We start from the raw sequence: 20,257 nt of genomic DNA, 5'->3' as shown, positions 1-20,257 counted from the left end.
GGCTGGAGAACGTGCATCGTGTTACAGTGACCATCGCACGTTCTTCAAGACCGGTTAACGTACTATTTGTGTAGATATGTTTTGTTTTAAACTTTGCAGAACAAAACTTATCTAATAATCGTTGTTATATCGCTTTTTGTGTTTAACTTCTTTCGCAAAAACTCTTCAAACTCATGACAAAGCGTTGGTCATAAGGGTTTGACTTACTGTTTGTTCCTTTTGAAACGTTTGCCACACATTATGGACACTTCCTTCTTCGTCGTCGCGTATACGCGCTTAGAATGCTTCAGAAAGAAGAGAACACAAAGAACCTGCAAGGAATCCCCTGCATCTTCCGTCCAACCGGCATCCTCAATCAGTTTCAAACACTGGAATTCCCTTGCCCCGGCTGGTCGGTCGGTCGGTTGGTTCCAGCAGACATTTGTCTTTTTGTCACTTTCCTCGCGTACGGATCGTCGTCGTCCGAGAGGGCTTCTTTACGCCCGATCTCGTACGTTTCAGACCGTTTTTTCCTTTCCTCTTGTTTTGGTTCACGTTGCATTCTAATGCATCGGCCGGGGTGTTTAGATCGTACTGTGCGTAGAATTTTTGTTGCTCGTAACCGTGTTGGCCGTTTCTCGCCTCGGTTCGTCTTTTTTTTTTTTGAAGATTTCAGACGTTCAGGCGCAACCATTTCAAGCGGCTCGTTGCTTCACTTTTTGTGATCGCGGCCATCATTGCCTTCGACGCGATCGCGTCTTGGTGGTTTTGCCTTTTACCGGCTTGACACGATTCCTTCTTCTCCTTATGCATATGGGACCACATCGTCCTACAGGCGAGTTTATTCAGATGCGCATTGGCTTTGGTCCGCTGTTTTTGGGTCCTCGTCGGTCCATCCTTGGTGTCCGATGAATGTTCCGTCGTTTTCTGAAGTCTCCTTTTTTGCGGTGGCAATGTCCAAATTGCACCTTTCGCTCGCATTCGAAGGTGTCACCGAAACCAGGTCGTGGGGTATGTCGTCGAAGCGAGATGGCGTTGTTTATGGCGGTGGTGCTGGAACGATCCGCAGAAGAGGCCGCGGTTGCGCTTTTCGTAAACGTTCTTGGCCGAGCTGGCGGTGAAGAAGCGAAAAACACGCGTAGAAGCCAAAGTGTCAAAAAGGAAGCCACACACACAGAACGCACAGGAACCAACAGCAACGAAACCAAACCAAAAGGAAGAAATGAAGTGAAACGCTTGAAAGAAGCGAAGGCGAAGGCGCGTTTGCTGGTGGAACAGAAACCTCCTCCTCGCCACGGTTTTTGGGCCTTTTGTGGCCTCGGGATGATGGAGAGAACGGAGAACGGAAAGAAGAAGAAGAAGAAGGCAAACGATCCAAAAGATTCAAACGAAAGAAGTGTGGGCAGAAGACCGTTCGAAACGTTCCCTCCCAAAAGGAACGACGCGGACGCCGTAAAACGATCGGTTTGAAGGAGCGTCTCCGCTCCCACCACCCTCACCACGTGCTGCTGATCGTGCCTGGATTTATGCTTCCTTTGTGCCTCTCCCACGGCACAAGATGCGCGGCACAGACCCTGGAACGGACGGACATGTGAAGCAGACACGAAAGCAGAACCGGAGAGAAGTGTCAAAGGAAGCGAAGGAAAGAAAGGAAAGGGAATGAAGAATGGTTTTCGAAACGAAAACGGACAAAGGCGTATGGGAAGATAGAAGAGGATCTCGGGCTGGATCGGATGGTTCTCGAGGCCGGAGAATGAAGAGATTCCGCACAAGGTGTGATATGGCATCCCACTCTGACTCCTCGCACGGTCCCAGTAGCAGGCGGTTTAGCGTGGTTTAAGATAAGAGCATGGCGGAGCACGGGCAAAGGCGAAGAACGAACTGAACGTGAAACGAAGAAAAAGTGTTAATATCCTGGGGTTTTTTTTTTGCAGTTACACCTTGGAACAGGAGAACGCATTCCCTGCTCTTCGGATCCTCTCGTCGTCTCGTGGCGGATTTGTGAACACGAAGAAGGACCTTTGGATGGACAATTGAAAGGAAGGACCATTTTCATGTCCATGTGTTGTAATGGGATGTACTACGATTTGAAGGGAGTTTCATTGAGTGTTCTTTGACCATCATACAGGAAGGGAATTCCCATGATTTTAACAAGATTAATGACGTAGACGTGGCTTCAGAACAGAACCGTTTTTTGTCATCACGAGCAGTATTGTGCGAGAAGTCGCATTTGATCAATGATTTAAGAGTGACTTGCGTAATCGATTCCTTCCACGACAGCCTGGAGGGTACACGTTGTCGTTTTGTATCGACAATTGAGAATTCTTACAAATTCTTACAAAGGAGTCAGAGTGCGACCGAGGATTAACATTTGCCTCCCTCTATACGTCTGCATTCTGCGGTCATTCTGTGATCCCGGGCCCCCCTAGGAATCGTTTCTCGACTCGTCATCGCCCCCTCCGCCGGTATTAAATGTCTCTTTTTTCATCCCTCCCCACATTGATGCTGCGCGTGTGTGTGTGTGTGTACACAGGGAAGGGGAGAACCATAAAGTACGTTGCTTATGCTAGGGTTTATCAAATAAATCAGCCGCTTAGCATCGGATAGCAGCAGCAGCAGCGACAGTAACGGCAACCGGCGAGAGCTGAAGATGATCTTGCACCAATCGTACGGGGGGCAGAGAGACAGAGAGAGAGAGAGAGAAAGAGAGAGAGATAGACCACATCCTCCTACACGTCTAAACTCGCGCGGTCGGTCGTCAACGTCAAGCTGAGGTTTCAGGCGGCCAGGCCAACATCACAGCATCGCCTCTCGGCTCGAACCTGAAATGGATGACAAAACGGCTTCGTCGGGTGTTTTCCTAACGCGTTGGTGGTGTGTCCCCTTCCTCATTCCCCTCGGCTCAATTCGTCCCACACGCACCACCCGGTCCCACGGCGGCTTTCCCCGACAGTATACGCGGCAAACACCTCGAGAACCACCATCTCGAAGGCAGCAGTAAGAAGAAATCGAAGCAGGCAGCGAGACAAAATGTCTAGAAGTGCGTCGAAGGCGGCGTGCCGTGTATGCGTAGGAGTATGCTGCTGCTCCGGCACATGTGCGCTCCTCTCGTGCCATTTCTCTCGCTCTCTCTCGTTCAGAACGGTGCTGAGCGAGAACGAGAAACCAAGAAGAAGGAGGAAGGGCAGGAACGGAAGAGAAGGACAAGGCGCGGCGGAACGAATCGCGGTTGGGTGAGCGAAGGCAAACTCTTGGTGTTCGCTCGGGATCATTTCTGTTCGAGCGGTCCGACCCGAAGCAGCTTCTCTCGCATCGTCCGCGCTGCGTTTAACTCTTTTTCTTTTCGTTCGTTGGTGGTGTGCGTGAAGGCGGAAGATAAACCCGAGCCGTGTCGTGAGTGAGAGAGCGCGCACGCGCCTGTATCCCCTGTGAGCTAAAGCGAGAACGGGAGTTTGACAGTTTCGGGTGCGTGTGTTAGTGCGCGGCTGTGTTGTTTTATCACGAACCGTTGCCCCAGCACACAGAAAGTGTGACTTTTCAAATTGATTTTTCACCGACAATATCGACGGTTTGTGGGTGGAAAAGTGTGCGAACCGGTGGGTGATGGTGGAAATCGTGTTCCAGCACAGTTGCCCCGTACCGTGAAGGGACGAAAGTGGTGAAGAAATCCATCTCGGCGACCGTTTGGGACTTCCCAAATATCGTCGTCGTTCGTCACCTTGAAACGAAGTAGGCGCGCGCGCGCGTAGGCCGTAGTAGGCTGTGGAGGTAGGCAGTCAGGCAGCCATAAGTAGCCCAACGAGCAGCAGCAGCAGGCCTCGTAAACTCGTGAAGCAGCATAATCCGGCCGCTGCAGCGCGTACGACACCCACTGGTTTGGCGCGCTGGGTCACCGTCAGCATCGCCCATCTCTCGTGGAGTAACAGCTAAGAGTTTTGGCCGCTGTTGGAAGTTTTAAAAAACGATCTTTATTCGCTCATCTCCAATCATCGACTGTCCGAAGACTTCCCTGTTTCAGTTTTACAATTACCGCGAAAGGTTGGTAGAATGTTAGTTTGGCATAACAGAATGTATCGTACATAATGTGCTGCAACCGGATCTACCGTGCGCGCTGGCTCCGTCACGCATTTATCTGCTGATTGGCTTGCACCTCGCGGTGCTAACTGAACAGCAACGACTCTCTCCCCGGCTTCAACAGGCGTGGGTGCATCGTCGTTGTAACAGCATCCGCAGCAGCAGGATCTCGAAGTCTGGTGGGGACACCATAGAGTGCGCGGTCGCGCAGCAAGCAAAACAAAAACATTTCGACACAGAAAAAGCGCGAGAGAGAGACAGAGCAAGAGAGAGAGAGAGTGTGTGCGCTCTGTTCTCTCCTGGCGTGGTTCTTCATCAAAATATACGCCTCATGGCGTAATAGCAGCGGGTGGTGGCTGGTCAACCAAACAAAACGCGAAGGAGCTGCTGCAGTTTTCCTCCCACCGAGAGGGACCGGACCATCTGGGTTTCGGAAACGAAGTAAAACCCGCCATCCGTAGATGCATTATTTACATGATCTGCCGCCGTACTAGCTGCTACCGTGGATGCTGTGGTAATCACTTCCGGCTGAAGTTTCCGAAGGCACGGTTGCGCGGTTTTATGTAAGAAGCTGCTGCACGGTCTTCACGAAAACCGTGCGACACACACGCACCACAAACACAACACGGTGTGTGTGAGTAAGTGAACATTAAAAATAAATTCGAATGAAGAATGTGCCACTAAAGGTCTCCTCTTCCTTCGTGCTGTGTCCCGCTAGGAGACGACGGTAGAGCACGCAAGCAATCTCGGCTGCCTGCGATCGGCATCTCAGCAGCAGCAGCAAGCGCAGCTGGCCCAAGAAATGGTGCTGGGATGCGACCATGGCGATGGGATTTTCTCATCGAAACGAAACGAATTCAAACCCGTGTGATACACGGGAGGATCAGCTCCTCCTGCGCTCCGGTGAGCGAACATCTCACATGAGCTGCTGCCAGCCGTGTGATGATGTGTTGTGTGCCTTATGCTGTTGTGGTGCCCTGTGAGGAATCCCGCGATCACCGTCGTCGATGCGACGACAAACGCCGCAATGCCTTCTTGGACCTGGATGACAAAGAATGAAGATGATGTGCAGGATCCGTGTGCAGGCTCTCTGGTTAATCTGGTGGCCCGCGTAGTTCGTCCAAAGTGCCTCTAAGTGAGCCCAGTTCTATATGTGGATGTGTCTTAAAAGCCTTCGTCTCCGTGTCGCTTGCCTAGCGAGCGTCGTGCAAGATTTGTGGCCATTCTTTGGCGAAAAAAGGGATTAATTACCGTCTGGGTGTCGCGCGAAAAGATAAACATTCGAACCGCACCCCCAGCCAGCAGCAGGGTGAGATAACGTGTGCCCGATCGATCGCGTAACTCGCGCCGTAGGATCACGCGATCGCGTCGCAGTGTGAGAAGGAAGAGGAGGACACATTCCGCACCCAGCCCAGCGGATTCGCGGTATCCTGGGTGGTGGGTGGTGTTGGATTAAAAATAAAAATGCTCCGATTAATTGCGACCATCATCGTGGTCGGTGCCGTCGGCGCTGGCATTTGGCTACCGGTGTCCGCCGCCGCTGGCGGTGTTCCGCTGGCTGCCGACGAGAGCGAAAGCGAGAGCGATACGATGCCGATGCAGCCGTCCGATGCGACCGGTGGCAACTTCTGCCAGAAGCAGTGTCCCTGTCTGGGAAATGCCATCGATTGCTCGAAGAAGAACCTCAAGACGCTGTTCCACATACCGCACTGGGTGGAGAACCTGTAAGTACACACCCTCGTACTGACCGGACCGCAATCCCTATTCTACCTCCCTCTGTCTCTCCGCGTAACAACGGGCGGCAATGATGGCCGCATGCTTTGCATCCTCTTCAAATATCCATTAGCGGGAACATTCCGTACCATTAAATCTCGCTGTTCGGCGCGACATGTATGCGAGATGTGTATGGCGACGTCCCCGAACTGCAGCGCTGTCGTCTCCTCCGGCCAGAGGCCAAAAGTCAGCAGATTGGATTTATTAATATCTCTCATACGGCAGCCCCACTCCGAGTCACAGTTCTCCGGTTCAGTCGTCGTCGTTCGGATGATTCAGCCCGGCCGGCTTGGTTAGCTGCCAGGAAGAGGGGGAGAACGACTGAAGCGAGGTGATTGCGGGCGGGCGACACTCTCGTCAAGTACTCCCCGTCACTTGGCGTGGAGGGAATCGGTAATTTTGGAATGCTCGATGGTCCTTCCGAGACACGGCGACCGCGTGACCGGCGTCGCCCCAATGTTGGATAAATTAATGGTGGTCGCGCGCGCTACCGCATTGACATTTCCGGCACACGGACCCCAGAGCACATAACCCCCATATGGTAGTGACGTTGTCCACATCCCTATCCTGTCCAAAAATTCAATTCAAGAAATCGTGGCAGCCCGTGAGGTCGGTGCGTAACGTACGTGTGCAATTCATCATCATTTGCACGACCATCATCATCGCGGTGGTGGGCATTGGAGATTGAAATGACGAAAAGGTCGTCCGGTGTCGTCAACCGAATCAAATCCCTCTCGTCCCTCGGGACTCGCGACGCGGCTGCATAACGTTACGCCTCACGGATGAGGAAGAGCTGTGTAATCGAGCGCGAAAGATCATTTTCCAATTAATACGCAAAAGGTCTATGGCCGCAGCGCACCGTCGAGAAAGAGAGGAAATGGTCGATGTGAATGTCAAATTTGAGGAAATGTACCACGGAGGGAACATGGGATAATCCATAATCCACAGCATAATTGGTTCGCCATCATAGATGGGCGTCGTTTTGCGCCTCATTGGAGCATGAGTTATGTTCTCGTATGGCATCAGATCGTGATTTAAGCACTGGGATGCATCCAGAACACGGAACAAACACACATGCAGCTGCTTCAGTTAATGAATCATTTGGATCTCTTCTTCCTTCCATCCAATGCAACCAGTCTGGTCATATCAGTTCACGCCTTCTACACCACACCCATACACACACACACGCGTTCCAACAGACGTGATGGACGTGACAAGATGCATCCGTTCACTCGCTGCACTCGAACGGGTGAGCCGGCGAGAGGAGATCTCCATTTCCCATTTAGCAGCCCCTCCATCACCATGTTTCGGTTAAGGGACGTACTAGGGGGCGGGGGTGATGGTGGGAGGTGGATTCTTTCTTCTCCGAAGTATCGCGTTCGCTTCCCAAAACACCTCCATCAACACGATCGTGTCGTGCAGATCATAACCATCGATCTCCAGCATAGCAAAGCTCATCTAGCACCTCGCTCTCGCTCTCTTGGACATCACTGAACCACTGGGCTGTGTGGGAGAAGGAGGAGGATGCAGTGAGTGATGAAAAATGAGCCGCAGGGACGACGTCCCACTCTTTCCCCTGTGTTTTTTTTCGATCAAATGTCTTTCGACACTTGCTCTCCGCACGCCAGAACACCACCACCAGGTGAGGGCTGCCCATGCTGTGTGAGGTAATGCTGCTTCCGGAGAATGTCCAGCATAGGTATGCAATGGCCAGGAGCCGGTTTTGTTACCAATTCGAATCGAATCTTGCGCATCACCAAGCCTATTCTGTAAAAAAAAAACATGCCGCCTGTGCTGTGGATGCTTTATGATCGTTTCGTACGAAGACGACTTTATCATCTTCTCGCGCGTCAAGCATGGCGCGGCACAAACTGGGAAATGGGAGCACGTATGGCTTCGATTTGCTATCGCGATGGTGCTTGTCGTGCCCTTGTTATGCTGCTCTTTTGCCATTTGTAGAGAGCCAACGTGTTCCAAGTGGAGAAGGAAAGGTGGCTCCAGTGTTCGCGGCTCGTGTGATACTTTCGAAAGAAAACACGAAGCAGGAGGACCCCCAACCCACCCGCCACGAACACAAGACGACACTTCCAACGGTAATGGGTAGAACGGAGAGCGCTTTTGCCCATGTTAAGAATAAGGCCCTATTGCCTTTTCTTGCTTTTTACGTTTCACCCTGACATGGTTTCTGCCCGTATTCGGAAACGATGGACGCGAATGGCGCGGGCGTGCTTCGACTCCCGGGTGGTCCACCGGCGGCCACCTCGCAAAGTACCGCCGCCTCGCGTGTACCACTTCCACCGTTATCTATTGCCATTTGATGTACCAGCCAGACAAAGTCGTTTGGATGGTACTTTTAGCGGGTTTACAAAGTATACCGACTTGGGACACGTTGTTGGTGTTCAATATAGGATAAATGGAAAGGAATGGGAAGGACAAACACGTTTCACGTATTGCGCATTTGAGTTAAAAACTATAATGCTGGCTGTGAAATAGGTTTTCCAATAAAATGGCCGCCCGAACTGATAACACCCGCCCGAGGCTGCCGCCCGTTAAATTCGTCAACTCACTATCCCTCTATCGTCGATTATTGTGATATTTGAACAGAAGGTCCCTCTTCACAAGAGTCTGTCGGGTCTTGGTAAGGCGAGTCTTTTTTTCTGCTGCTGTTGTGCAGTTATCGCTCCATCCATCACGCATTAGCGTGGACGATCGATCGATGCGTTTGTTTACCTTTCGACGATGAGCGATTCACTTCCATTTCTTCCACTTCTCCGTCCTTTTTCTTTGCTGCCCCCTGGTCTCCTACTTCTATATCATCTGCTATGAGCTGCTTATGCTTATGTTGCCTCCGATTGTTCCTCCGGGCTGTGGCAGTGGAAGGTTTCCGTCGCTTCACGATGATAAGCTAGGCCAGCGCTGTGGCACCTGAAAACCCGGCCCGGTAGCGTGCTACGCGTGCCCGTAGCACGATAGTTATAATGGGTATTCGACATATCCAACTATCTGTTTGTGGGTCTTCTATCCGTTATCTCCGTTCACGGTGTTTGTCCACCACGAATTGTGACGAATTGAATAGCCTCAATTCAACTGTCAAACAATTGGTTGGACGATGATGCAAAGGTGGCCGGATGAAGCGAGCACCACCATCATCCGTGTTGAAGGGGCGTGAACTATTTCTTGAAGAAGGAGTAGGCACGAATAGGGATACAATTTTCATTCACATTAAATGAGTTCTATTTACTTAACTACTTTATCCTTGTGCCTATAGTGGTTCGACAACGTTACAGTTGTTCCTGGGGCAACTCCTTTTATGTGTCTTACTGTCACTTTTAAGCACAAATAGTGTGTATTGCTGCAATAGTAAGATACACCAATACGTGAATATTCAAAATGAGCTAGAATTCAATTTGAACAAATACTTGAGTCATTTTAGAACTTGATCGTATTTCTAGATTCCTCTTCCTCGAACTCTGTTCTCCAGCATATTTCGCTGTTCCCTACCCGAACGTGCCATGATCGGGGCCACATTTGTGTATAGATAATTGTCACACTCTATTGCCCTACCCGATTTGATAAGATGGGCGGCATACCCTTTCTAGTCAGTGGACCATGGGGGAGAGCATGGCACATGCACACTGGCAATGCTTATCTATCGGTTGCTCGATAACGATTGGTCACAGAATAGAGTTGGTCCAGAATGCAAGTAAAGAATCAACTTTTTTATTATGTTTTGGCCAACAAACAACATCGAATTCTCACTCTATGGCTACGTACCACAGCGGACACTTCGCAATAGGCGGCACTAGTCGATGATTGTTACCGATAGTGAACGCGACCACCCAGTATATTCCCAGTATATCACTCGGTCGGGCGGTGGGTGGGTGGTGGTAGTGACTATCGGTAATATGGTTGGTTCGATGGTTTTATGGTCGCCCCCCGTTCCCGCCTAGGCCAGCATATGCAGCACGATGGTGCCGCGCTCCGTTTGTTTCTGCTGAACGCGTCGCGACCAGCCGGGGCGAGATAAGTTGACTTACCCGGTTGAAGTTACTCCCCTTCACGATTGACCTAACACACAGTCGTCGATCGCGTGCGTTATCTGCGCGTTTGTTTGCTGTATTCATTTTTATGAACCTCTCCTGGAGTGGAGCGCTGAAGGAGATCTCTGGTATGGGCGCGTGATAGTTTTGCGCGAACACACGCGAAATGATAAATGTTGGCCAAAGCGCGCAACCCCATTGCCTGGCCGAGCTCGAAACACGGGATCAGCGGCTCTCGGTCGGTCGGTCAGCTTATTGGCTTGTTTACCCAACATTGAACGCTCCTTTTCCTAGAATCTCGCCTCGCGCCCATAAGCATGAGTATGTTTTCTGACCGGCGTAGCTCAATCGTATGGTTTTGATAAGCAAACCAGCGTCGTCCAGCGTCGTCCTGTGTCGATTTGCACAGGTGATTTAGATAATAAACCGCTACACTAGCCGAGCAGCGGTCATCATCATCATCATCATCATTGATAAGAAGGAGTATGCGTCAGCTTTCCCTGGCCACCCCGGGTGTCAATCCATCATAGATTCGGATCGATAACGAAACCATGTTCCCGAAATAGTCCCGAAATGCTCGAGTCATCGAGCATATTTTGCGGAAACCAACCACGATCGGTATCGAATGTTGTGTGCGACATTTGGCCAGCTATCTATCGAGAGGCGGGGTTGAGGTGCCCGTTGGCCCGGATGGAACCATCACAATCACCACCACAAACGACAGACCTGATGATCCCCCGGGCCCCGGTCTGGTGATGTCTGTCTGGCTGGCTGGTCGCATTCGATGCCACTTAATTCAACCTTGGATCCCACTTAATTCAAATCAATCTTCACTAATCGGTAAATGATTAAAGCGATTTGCTGCAGTTGCGTGACGGTGGCGTGTATATGGTAGGGGTCCCCCGGCCCACCTACGTGGCAATCCGCCCAGCTGCAGCATAGAACGGTTACGTAAGTTAGCAGCAGCAAATTCGTTCGTTCGCGATCTCTCCCTCGTACCGAGTTGGAGATGTTGTTTTGCAACGCGGTATGCCGGATGAGGCGCGAGTGCGCGCGCACCCGCGCGCGTCTGTGTGTGTGTATGTGTGTGTGTGTATGTGTGTGTGTGTGTGTCTCGTATGTCAGTTAAAAACGGCGACCGTCCTCGACCCACGCAAGGGTGGACCGCGATTTTGCAAATTGATCGTTTAGCCGCACCGCGGGTCCAAAGGTTATCGAGCACACCACATCGCAGTCGCAACCGTGCGCCGCTGCTCTTGGGTGTAGCAGCAGCAGCAGCAGCAACAGCAGCATCGGGAGCATATTTACGCCTCCGCACAACTCCGGTCAACAGCGCGTGTGGTGACTAATCGTGGTCGCGGTGTCGCCACGGGGAAAAGGGAGGGAGGGAGGGAGGGAGGTGGTGGTTTTGTTATGCAGATGTTGGAGCTACAAAAACTTGGAGTCTCGATCGTTGTTCGGTTCGATCTTTTTATGCGCGATCGCCACCATGAAACCATCAACTGCTTCTCGTTCCGCTCGTCAAGAGCGAATAAATTTGAATATTCAAAAAGGAGCGCAGAGATAGATGCGCGATCGGCAGAATGTTGATAAGATCGCGACTTCAGAAGAAGGAGAAGGAGGAGGAGAAGGAGGAGGAGGCAGATCAGCTCGACAACAGTCGATGATGAAGATAGACGTTCTGGGAGAGGCGATTAGTAATCATAGTTACCGGGAAAGGTTGTACATCCAAATATCCAAGTATCCATAGACGTTGGCCCTGGCCGAGTACGATTCCCTGATTCTGAGCTATAAGCTGTCCTCCTCGGAAGCTACTGCGACATCCCGTAGGTATTACGTGACCTAATACTGCTGTTGTGGCTGCTGCTGTATACCTAAGCACCACTAACCGCAGCACAGTTCCTTGACACTTTTGATCAATCAATTGGCTCCCGTCACTGGTCTGATGTCATCTGGTGCGCGTTCGAATGGAAAATTCGGTTCCAGTCACTGCAAATGAGTCACTGCGGAATGCAAATGAACGCAAATGATCTCATGTGAGGAATCGATTGTAATTGCACAAATTCGTGCAAAAATGGTGTTGAGGTCTGCAAACTAACGCTAGAACCGATATATTGACGGTACACTTCCGCTTTCATGGCGGAATCGGAATCGGAACCAGAACCAAATGCTTCCTTTCATATTGTGTTGGTCGACGTCTAATTTCGTGCATCGATAACGTGCACTCGATCGATTGTACGTGTGTATGCGTTGCACGTGCCCGATCTTCTTGCGCTACTGCAACGTCGTTGCAGAAGGAAATGCAAATGCACCTACTTTGTTGCGCTGTTGCTGTGGTGACGATCGCGACTACGGTGAGGACGACGTCATTGCGCAGCTGGTAGTTGTCGGTCGGCGATTTGTCTCGGTTGGTCCCCTCTCTGTTGTTGTTGTTGTTCTGTTGTGCCGTTTGTGCAAGGCTTACGCAACCGCGAGTCGCGCGGGGTTTTAGCGCGGTCGCCCCTACCCCTTGAACGAGCCAGTGCCAGTCTGCGTGGTGCCAACGATGCGATGAGGGCGACACCTTGATGTCTCACTAGCAACCAACCGGAAGGGCTGACTGAAGGGATGGAAATTAATAGAAAAAAAATAACGCGGAGAGAACACACAGAATGTCAACCGTGCAACGAATCCGGAACCCGTGCAACGTGGTGTGGGAGCTGATTACTACTATTTGCACGTCTAAGGGGGTTGGTGGGATTGTTGGAGGCGGATGTAACTGAACCCCCCAACCCCTCACGGTGTGGCGTGCCTCAATGATTACGGGGAATCTCTCCACGTACGACGACGACGACGACGCAAACGCGCTAATTGCGGGCATTGCAATCTTTCTACGCGATCGACGAAGGCGTTGTTGGTCGATGATTAATGGTGCAAATTGATTTATCGAAGGGAGGACAGGTTACACTGAGCAACCCCTTACGGGGTGGTGCTTTCGTGTTGCTCTCATATCTGTTGGGGGCCTCCTTTGGTGCATTTTATGGCCAGCTGCAAACAAAACACCTGAAAGAAATGTATCGTTCGAATCGCTGCATTCGGTTGCTACGATTGCAAGCTCATTCCCAATCGCTATCACACGGTCGTTGATGCGACGATGACGATCCGAGAGTGCACTGGTTTCCATAATAATAAATCACTTTTCGATAGGTTTCTGATGAGACCTCCAACCCTTTGCCGAGCGTGATTAGATTATGCGCCATGGTAGAAGCGGAAGAAAAGGGCAGACGATCGACAATTATCGGTGCATGTGTTGGAATGGAAATTTTCATTTTCTTCATTGCGTTACACTCGGCCTGTGCCCTCCAGGACACCCGGTACACGTGGCCTAGTGTTTTGTTTCGCGTAATTAACCGGTGCTCGCAAGGTGTTGCCACCTTCGTCTTATCAGCCTGTGTTTACTTTTTTACTCGCTTAAAGAACGTAAGGTGGTGGGTGGTGGTAAGCACGACGAAGGGTGCCATGTGGAACTTCTTTCTTTTTTTCGCTCACCCCAGTCAACGCTTTGTTTGATAAACGATGCCCCGGGGGCAGGGGAACAGACACACCCCAAGGTGTACCGCGTTCGTTTATCTTATCTCATTGGGCATGCTCGGTACCCAGCCAGGTGATTATTTGTTCAAGGGCTTGGGCGTGATCTTGATTTGATGGTCGGTCCCAAACCCCACAGGGAGGACTGCGGACGTGAGGTACTTCCCTTTTAAAGGGCGAACCGGATTCAATGCGAAGTAAATTAGGATTAGAACGACATTATTTGTGTTTCCAAACCTTCCGAAACCATAGGGCGGACCGTATCGCCAGCTTTTACTGCGTACTACCCATACGTTCAATCACCAGCTTATGGCCTTCGGTTTTGGCGTTAGTAACCCCTCCTTTTTCCCCTTTCCTCCCTCTATTACGCCGGTGCCACACAGCGCTAACCCTCTTATTGCGTTTTATCGTTTGTCTAGGGAGCTGGCGTCGAATCGTCTGAGCCACGATGTGATTGCCGCGCAATTAAGCGACCTCAGCAAACTGCAAGTGCTGTAAGTATGGCTCGCGGAGTTAATCTTGAGTACAAATCACCTGTCTCGCAGCCGCAATAACCTGTTGTCTAATGCCCCCCTCTTTTTTCTCTTTTCCTTCTAGCAATTTGAATCACAATCGAATGAGTCGCTTGCCGGTGCTTAGAGGTCTAAGGAATGTAATTAAACTCTACGCAACTAACAACGAAATCGAAGCGATCGACGTGGAAGCACTCGCAGCCCTACCGGCACTCAAGTTCCTCGATCTGTCACGGAACTCGATCCAAGAGCTGCAGTACACCGTGTTCCCGGAACGGAATAGTATACAGTACTTGAATTTGAACTTCAACAAACTAACGCTCCTGACAAAGGGCACATTCGATCGGTTACCAGTGCTGAAGCGACTGTAAGTAGTGACCAGAGGCCGATCAACTATTGCATTAAATTTTCTTGTCCAGAGTCCAGAGTATTAAAATCCTTTATTCCTTTCTTATTCTTGCAGAGAAATCAGCAGCAATGCGTTAGAGGAAGTGCAAAGTCTCACCTTCCAGAACCTGAACCAACTGAAGAGCCTTAAGCTGAACAACAATCGGATTCCCGCCCTGATGGATGGGGTATTCCATGGATTGACTACGATCGGTATTCTCGAGCTGAACAACAACAGCATCCGTACGATACGTAAGGGCGGTCTGTTTAATCTGACCAGCCTGGGCACGCTGGCGTTGGCACGGAATGAGATCGCCGAGATTGAACATTCGGGCTGGGAGTTCACGCCGAAGCTGATCAGTTTGGATTTGTCCTACAATCAGCTGAAATCGCTCGATCGGTACACCTTCGAGGAGCTGTCGTCACTGAAAACACTCCAGCTGCAAGGGAACAGCATTGCGGCGATCGGGGAAGGCACGTTCAATGAAACGCGATCGCTGGAATCGTTGAACTTGAACGAGAATCGCATCTCGTGGACGATCGAGGATATGCGAGGCCCCTTTCTGGGGTTGTCGAAGCTGGAACGGTTGTATTTGAGTGCGAACGAAATTAAGTCCGTCAGCCGGAATGCTTTTCTTGGATTGAAATCACTAACGCTGTTGGAGTTGAGCCAGAACAATATTTCATCGATACAGAATAACGCATTCAAGGATACGGTTCGATTGGGGGTAAGATTAGAAAGCTTTTGAGCAGCGATTGACTGATGAGCTAATTCAAACTCCCTGTCCATTGCTACAGAACTTGATCATGAACTCTACTAACCTGCTGTGTGACTGCAATCTGGTATGGTTCTACCATTGGATCCGCGAGCGAAAGGACGTGTTTCAGATCGATGCCGAGTGTAGCTATCCGTTATGGTTGCACAAACGTTTGATTCGCGAACTACACCCTTCCAACTTTTCATGCTGTAAGTGTGATAAGCCCTTCAATTAGTGGCTGACGATGTTCTTAACCTAAACCTTTGCGTTTTTGTTTCTAGATGATTCGCCGAAACCACATCTGATCGTTGAGCCGGGATCGCAGCTCGGTATCCGTGGCACGGACGTGAAGCTGGTTTGCACCGCAACTTCGACCGCTGCTGATCGCATGACGTTCAAGTGGAAGCAGGACAATTTGGAACTCCCAGAAAGCCAATACCGAGTGCAGCAGCAGAACAATGTAAACGGTACGATCGGTACCTCGGAGCTAACGCTTCCGAACATCCAACCGGCCAGTGCCGGCAAGTATCAGTGTATCGTCACGAACACGTACGGTGTCGTGTACTCACCGAAAGCGAAGGTAACCGTCGGCACCTATCCCAAGTTCCGGAAAACACCGGCTGACCTCACGCTAGAATCGGGCAAGGTGGCACGACTCGATTGTGCCGCCGCTGGTGAACCAAAGCCACAGATTTCGTGGGAAAAAGATGGTGGTAACAATTTCCCGGCAGCCAAAGAACGCCGAATGCGAGTTATTCCGAATGAAAATGCTTTCCTCATACTGAACGCGCAGCCAGTCGACACGGGTGTCTACAGTTGCACGGCGGAGAATGCTGCCGGTGTAATACGTGCCAACGCGTCACTGATAGTGTTCGAACCAACACCGGCGCTACCGGGTACGCAGGACAGTTTGCTAATTCCTATCGGTCAACCTAGTGTCTTGCGATGCCGTACGGCCGGTGCCGGATCGGCCAAGCCACCGAACATCTTCTGGTTAAAGGACGGTGAACCGGTGGGTCTTAGTGGTGGCCGACACTTCCTGACGGACGAAGGACAGCTGCTGCTTATCGTCGATACGGAGCTAGCGGATGCCGGTCTGTACGAGTGCCGATTCGAGAGTGAATTTGGAAGCGAAAATGGATCAACGCGATTAGTCGTGGTCGAAGGTCCGGAAGATATGCACGGTTCCGTACTGGGTGATGGTGGATATGCTGGTGCAGGAGCGACAGGAGCTGGAGGACAGGAGGAAACTGAAAGCTCAATCTTCGATTGGACGAAAGACTCGACGATAGTGATCGGGGTGGCGGTACTCGTTTGCGCCTTGGTAGTGCTCGTGTTGTGCCTCTGTGGAATGTACCTACTAGAGAAACGCCACCGTGATACCAGTAGCACCGGAGATACGGAGTTCGACCTAAGCACGGGCATGGAAGTCAATCAACCAAACTTGATCGTGCGCTCTGGTGTCGGTACATCGACTACTCCGGCCGGTTACTTTGAGTATCTGATCCCGAAGGCCAAAAACGGTGACATGGTGACGACAACGAATATCGACGAGGAAGAAGAAGGTGTAGAGGACCGTCTTAGCCGCGCTCCCTGCTTCTACACGGCTCCGGCGGCGAAAGGAGGAAAAACTCGAGCAACGGAAGCGATCGATTCGGACGATCTCGATGATGATCTATCGTCCAAGGATTCTGGCACCGGAGGCGATTGTGCATCGGCCTCGGGCTCAACGAATGCCGCCCAACGGGGTAGTCAGGAGGATTTGAAGTGTTTACTTCAATCGCTCAACCGACACGGTCAACCGGTTGAGCTACAGCTTCATCCGCATCCGCAGCAGCACCATCTTGCATCAGATGATGATGATGTGCCCGATCCGGATACGGATCCTCGTATCGAACCACCACCACCGATACCACCCGTGAATGCGACGACGGCGGTTCTTATAACCGGAAGGAGTCAACCATCGTCCCAACGGAAGCAATCTGATCGCGGGCTTCCACCTCCAGCGGCACTCGTCTCCAGTCGCTTACCAAACTCACAAACCTTCCCGGGGTTCCATCTACCGCCCTCATCGGCGGCGATGGCGGCGGCAGGTCCGTTGAAACCTTCATCCCTCGAATCATCGGCCGATCCGATGCCGATTCCACCAAAGCAGCACCAGATTCAGGTGAACCAGCTGTATCAGCTGCTACTCGAGAATCCGCGGCTGGTAGAAAAACCCGCCAAGTATCGGCCAAAGTCGGTCGAGCATTCGTTCGACGATTACGTTGGCCCGTTGGCATCGTCCACGGCACCAAGTAGTGGGTTTGGTACGGGCAGCAGTACGAGTAGCGCCGGAGGTGCAAGCAGTCGAGCTGGACGGCATTCAATGACAATGACCGATCCGGTTCATAGGTAGACCGGGCGGTGGTGTCATGTAAAGCGAGTTCCGGGTCCTCTTCCGGCAGCTGGACTGTCGTGATCATCGTGCCCGATCGTCACCTAGCATATAATCACGCTCTCTTCCTTTTACTCTCTTTCTCCTTCCGTCTCTCTCTCTCTCTCTCGCTCTTTTACTATCTATTCGTCTCACACTTTTACTGCTCAATATTAATCAATCGGGATGGGCAGATGGCCCTTTTCCACCATTGCATCATTCCACACAAGTTTGATGGTATGGATGACTCGTACACTACAGGCCTACAGAGGTCTGCAAGGAGTCCGATATGGCTGACCGCATAAGAACTAGGAATAAGTGACTGTTGACAGTTGATTTGAAAGTTCCTTCAATTTGTATCGTACTAAACGCCCGCAGGAAATGCTCACAAATGCTCGAGACTTCCAAGGATTCGGTAAAGCAGAAACAGTTCCTTTGATTGTAAGTCCACGGGGAAATGAACCGTTGTAGCTCGGTGCAGGAGCAAGAACACAGGAATTTTGATAACCGGGGAGGGGTGCGCTTCACGTGGGAAGCGGAAACGGAAAGTGCCACAAAAGACAGAACAGAGATGGTACGTTAATGAACGGTGAAATGCTGCCCCATGAGCTACTAGAAACCGACTCCTATCGGCCTTCGTCTATTTTATGTAAAACATACAAACAGCAGAATCCCATTTTGGCCTTTCTACAGTTGCCCGAGTTGTTAGTTGAACGAACATTGCATTTGTTATCATTCCAGCACTGGTTAGTAGTGTAGGGTTTTAGATACTAAAATTGTTTTTCACGCAAAAGGACTAATGCGAAGACCCATACGAGATACCTGGTTACCAGTGGTGCGGCATTTCAACGTTCATCATCTGCCACCGATCGACTGCGCCATAGAAGTTAGATTGTGATCGTAATAGTTGTCTTAACCGATCGTTTGGGAAGTTTTTGCGAAACATAACGAGCGCAAATGAGTATAGGACTGGAGGGTGTGACCGACAGACAGCGCGTTGTTAGTTGATAAGAGTCTTTCGCTCGGATGCGAGCGAACCAGATGCCGTGCTAGATAAGGATTTGTTGGTGTGTTTGTTTGCGAGTGTGTGCGTGTGTATGTGTGTGTGTGTGTGTGTGTGTGTTGGTTTGAATTCAAAACGTGTGATAGACCTTCCTTCTTTTCATTTTCCCAAAAAAATCTATCTTCCTTCACAGGAACATTGCGTGATTCCGCTTTCCCCTGTTTACTCCTACGTCCATGCTGTTTTGATTGATTTGATTTTGTTGATATGATTATGCTGTTCTGTTACGATAATAGCACGAGAACTAATGGTGTGTAGGAACGGATGATGGTTAGGTGCATAAGTTGTATGATTTTAACTGTTAGCGAATTTTGGTCTGTGATTTTTGTTTTTGTTTGCCTCCCAAAGCTACGCTAGAGGAGTGGTATCGATAGATATGATTAGTTTTAGTTTAAGTTAGTATTAGTACTTTTCTCCCCGCATCAACATGCACCAGTGACAGTTTCTCTTATTTTACGCATCCCAATGTTCCCCATCCTTCAAAGCGATTTCACTGAGCAGCCTGGTTCTTCAGGCTTTCCGGATTCCGATGTCTAGTGCATCTCACAAATGGTAGATGGTTTTGTGCTTTTCAATGTGACCGTACCTAACTAAACTGATTAACGTCTTAAAACTTAGCATAACGATGGCAAAACTCTTACACTCGCAAGTACACCAAGAGGCTTCAAATGTTTCGTTCGATGCTTTGCAAAATGGGCAGCTTGTTTCGGCCGCTCTGTATAGCGATAATGGCAAACCAAAGATACCGTCACATTGAAGCACGATACACGCTGCCTCACCTGTATCGCACAATCGCAGGAAATGTTTCTACTAAAAAACTGCTACTACTACTACTACTACTACTACTACTATTAAATAACTCCTATTGCAGCTACTTTCACAAAGAGAACGTTCCTTGGAGACAGCTTGAGAGAAGGATCAATAATCTTTCGGAAGCCTTCATTATAGATACTTACGATGTTGCCTTACGCCTTGCCAAGAAAAGGGTGGTTTTGCTTAAAAACAAAATTAAATTTTACAACAGTAATTTGATAAAAAAAAAGTGCGATTAAACAGTGTACTTCCTGTTAGCGACATGCGACAAAATGCATTAGTGAGGAAGCAGTATTTTCATCATTTTGGCCGCAAATCTTTTAAATTCCCATTTGATATTAGAATGCCAGGTCGACATTTGGTTCAACAAATGTTTCCTTGTATCCTCTGTTGAACTTCGCGATCAAGATATTGACACCGAGATCCGATCGAAAAATTATAAAACCTGGAAATCGCAAGAGAACCACTCGGAACCAGTGAGTATTAAGAGCCGAAGCATCACACGTGCGTAGCTAAAGAAGGATACTAATCAGTGTTGAAATACTAAAAGCAAAAACTATAAATCACAAACGTATTGATTGTCCTTTAAAATAGAAATGGAACCGTATGTCGAAACCGAATCATCACATGGCAGCACCTAGCACTTCTATTCTTGAGAAGTGCACCAAAACTAGCATAAGGACGAGAACACATTATTTATTTGCGAATGTTACATTAAGCGAACAGTAAGTCACTTAACAAAGATAACCCAATCCGATGTACTATACTGCAGAAATGAAATAAAAACAAACAACAACAGTGAATAGTGAAGTTTCTTTTTGAATCGTAATTGTTTTATGTGGGTCAGTTACTATGTCGGGGCTGGATCCACCTTG

General features: G+C 49.9%; 1 protein-coding gene across 1 annotated transcript; it reads left to right on the top strand.

The window, feature by feature from the left end:
• Nucleotides 1–3,266: 3,266 nt before the first annotated feature.
• Nucleotides 3,267–20,185, top strand: LOC125960192 (leucine-rich repeats and immunoglobulin-like domains protein 3). The gene is made up of 6 exons (XM_049693433.1): nucleotides 3,267–5,777; nucleotides 13,853–13,927; nucleotides 14,031–14,312; nucleotides 14,409–15,060; nucleotides 15,131–15,299; nucleotides 15,372–20,185. The coding sequence occupies exons 1-6, from the start codon at nucleotides 5,518–5,520 to the stop codon at nucleotides 17,486–17,488; spliced, it is 3,555 nt and encodes a 1,184-aa protein (XP_049549390.1). The 5' UTR covers nucleotides 3,267–5,517; the 3' UTR covers nucleotides 17,489–20,185.
• Nucleotides 20,186–20,257: the final 72 nt, after the last annotated feature.

Source organism: Anopheles darlingi, chromosome 2, assembly GCF_943734745.1.
Source record: "Anopheles darlingi chromosome 2, idAnoDarlMG_H_01, whole genome shotgun sequence".
Lineage (NCBI taxonomy): Eukaryota > Metazoa > Arthropoda > Insecta > Diptera > Culicidae > Anopheles > Anopheles darlingi.
This window is presented reverse-complemented; position numbering and strand designations above follow the sequence as displayed.

Coding starts and splice junctions, on each gene's coding strand:
- LOC125960192 (XM_049693433.1), top strand. CDS start 5,518: ATGCTCCGATTAATTGCGACCATCATCGTGGTCGGTGCCGTCGGCGCT. Junction 5,778..13,852: donor CCGCACTGGGTGGAGAACCT/GTAAGTACACAC, acceptor TCGTTTGTCTAG/GGAGCTGGCGTCGAATCGTC. Junction 14,313..14,408: donor TTACCAGTGCTGAAGCGACT/GTAAGTAGTGAC, acceptor TTATTCTTGCAG/AGAAATCAGCAGCAATGCGT.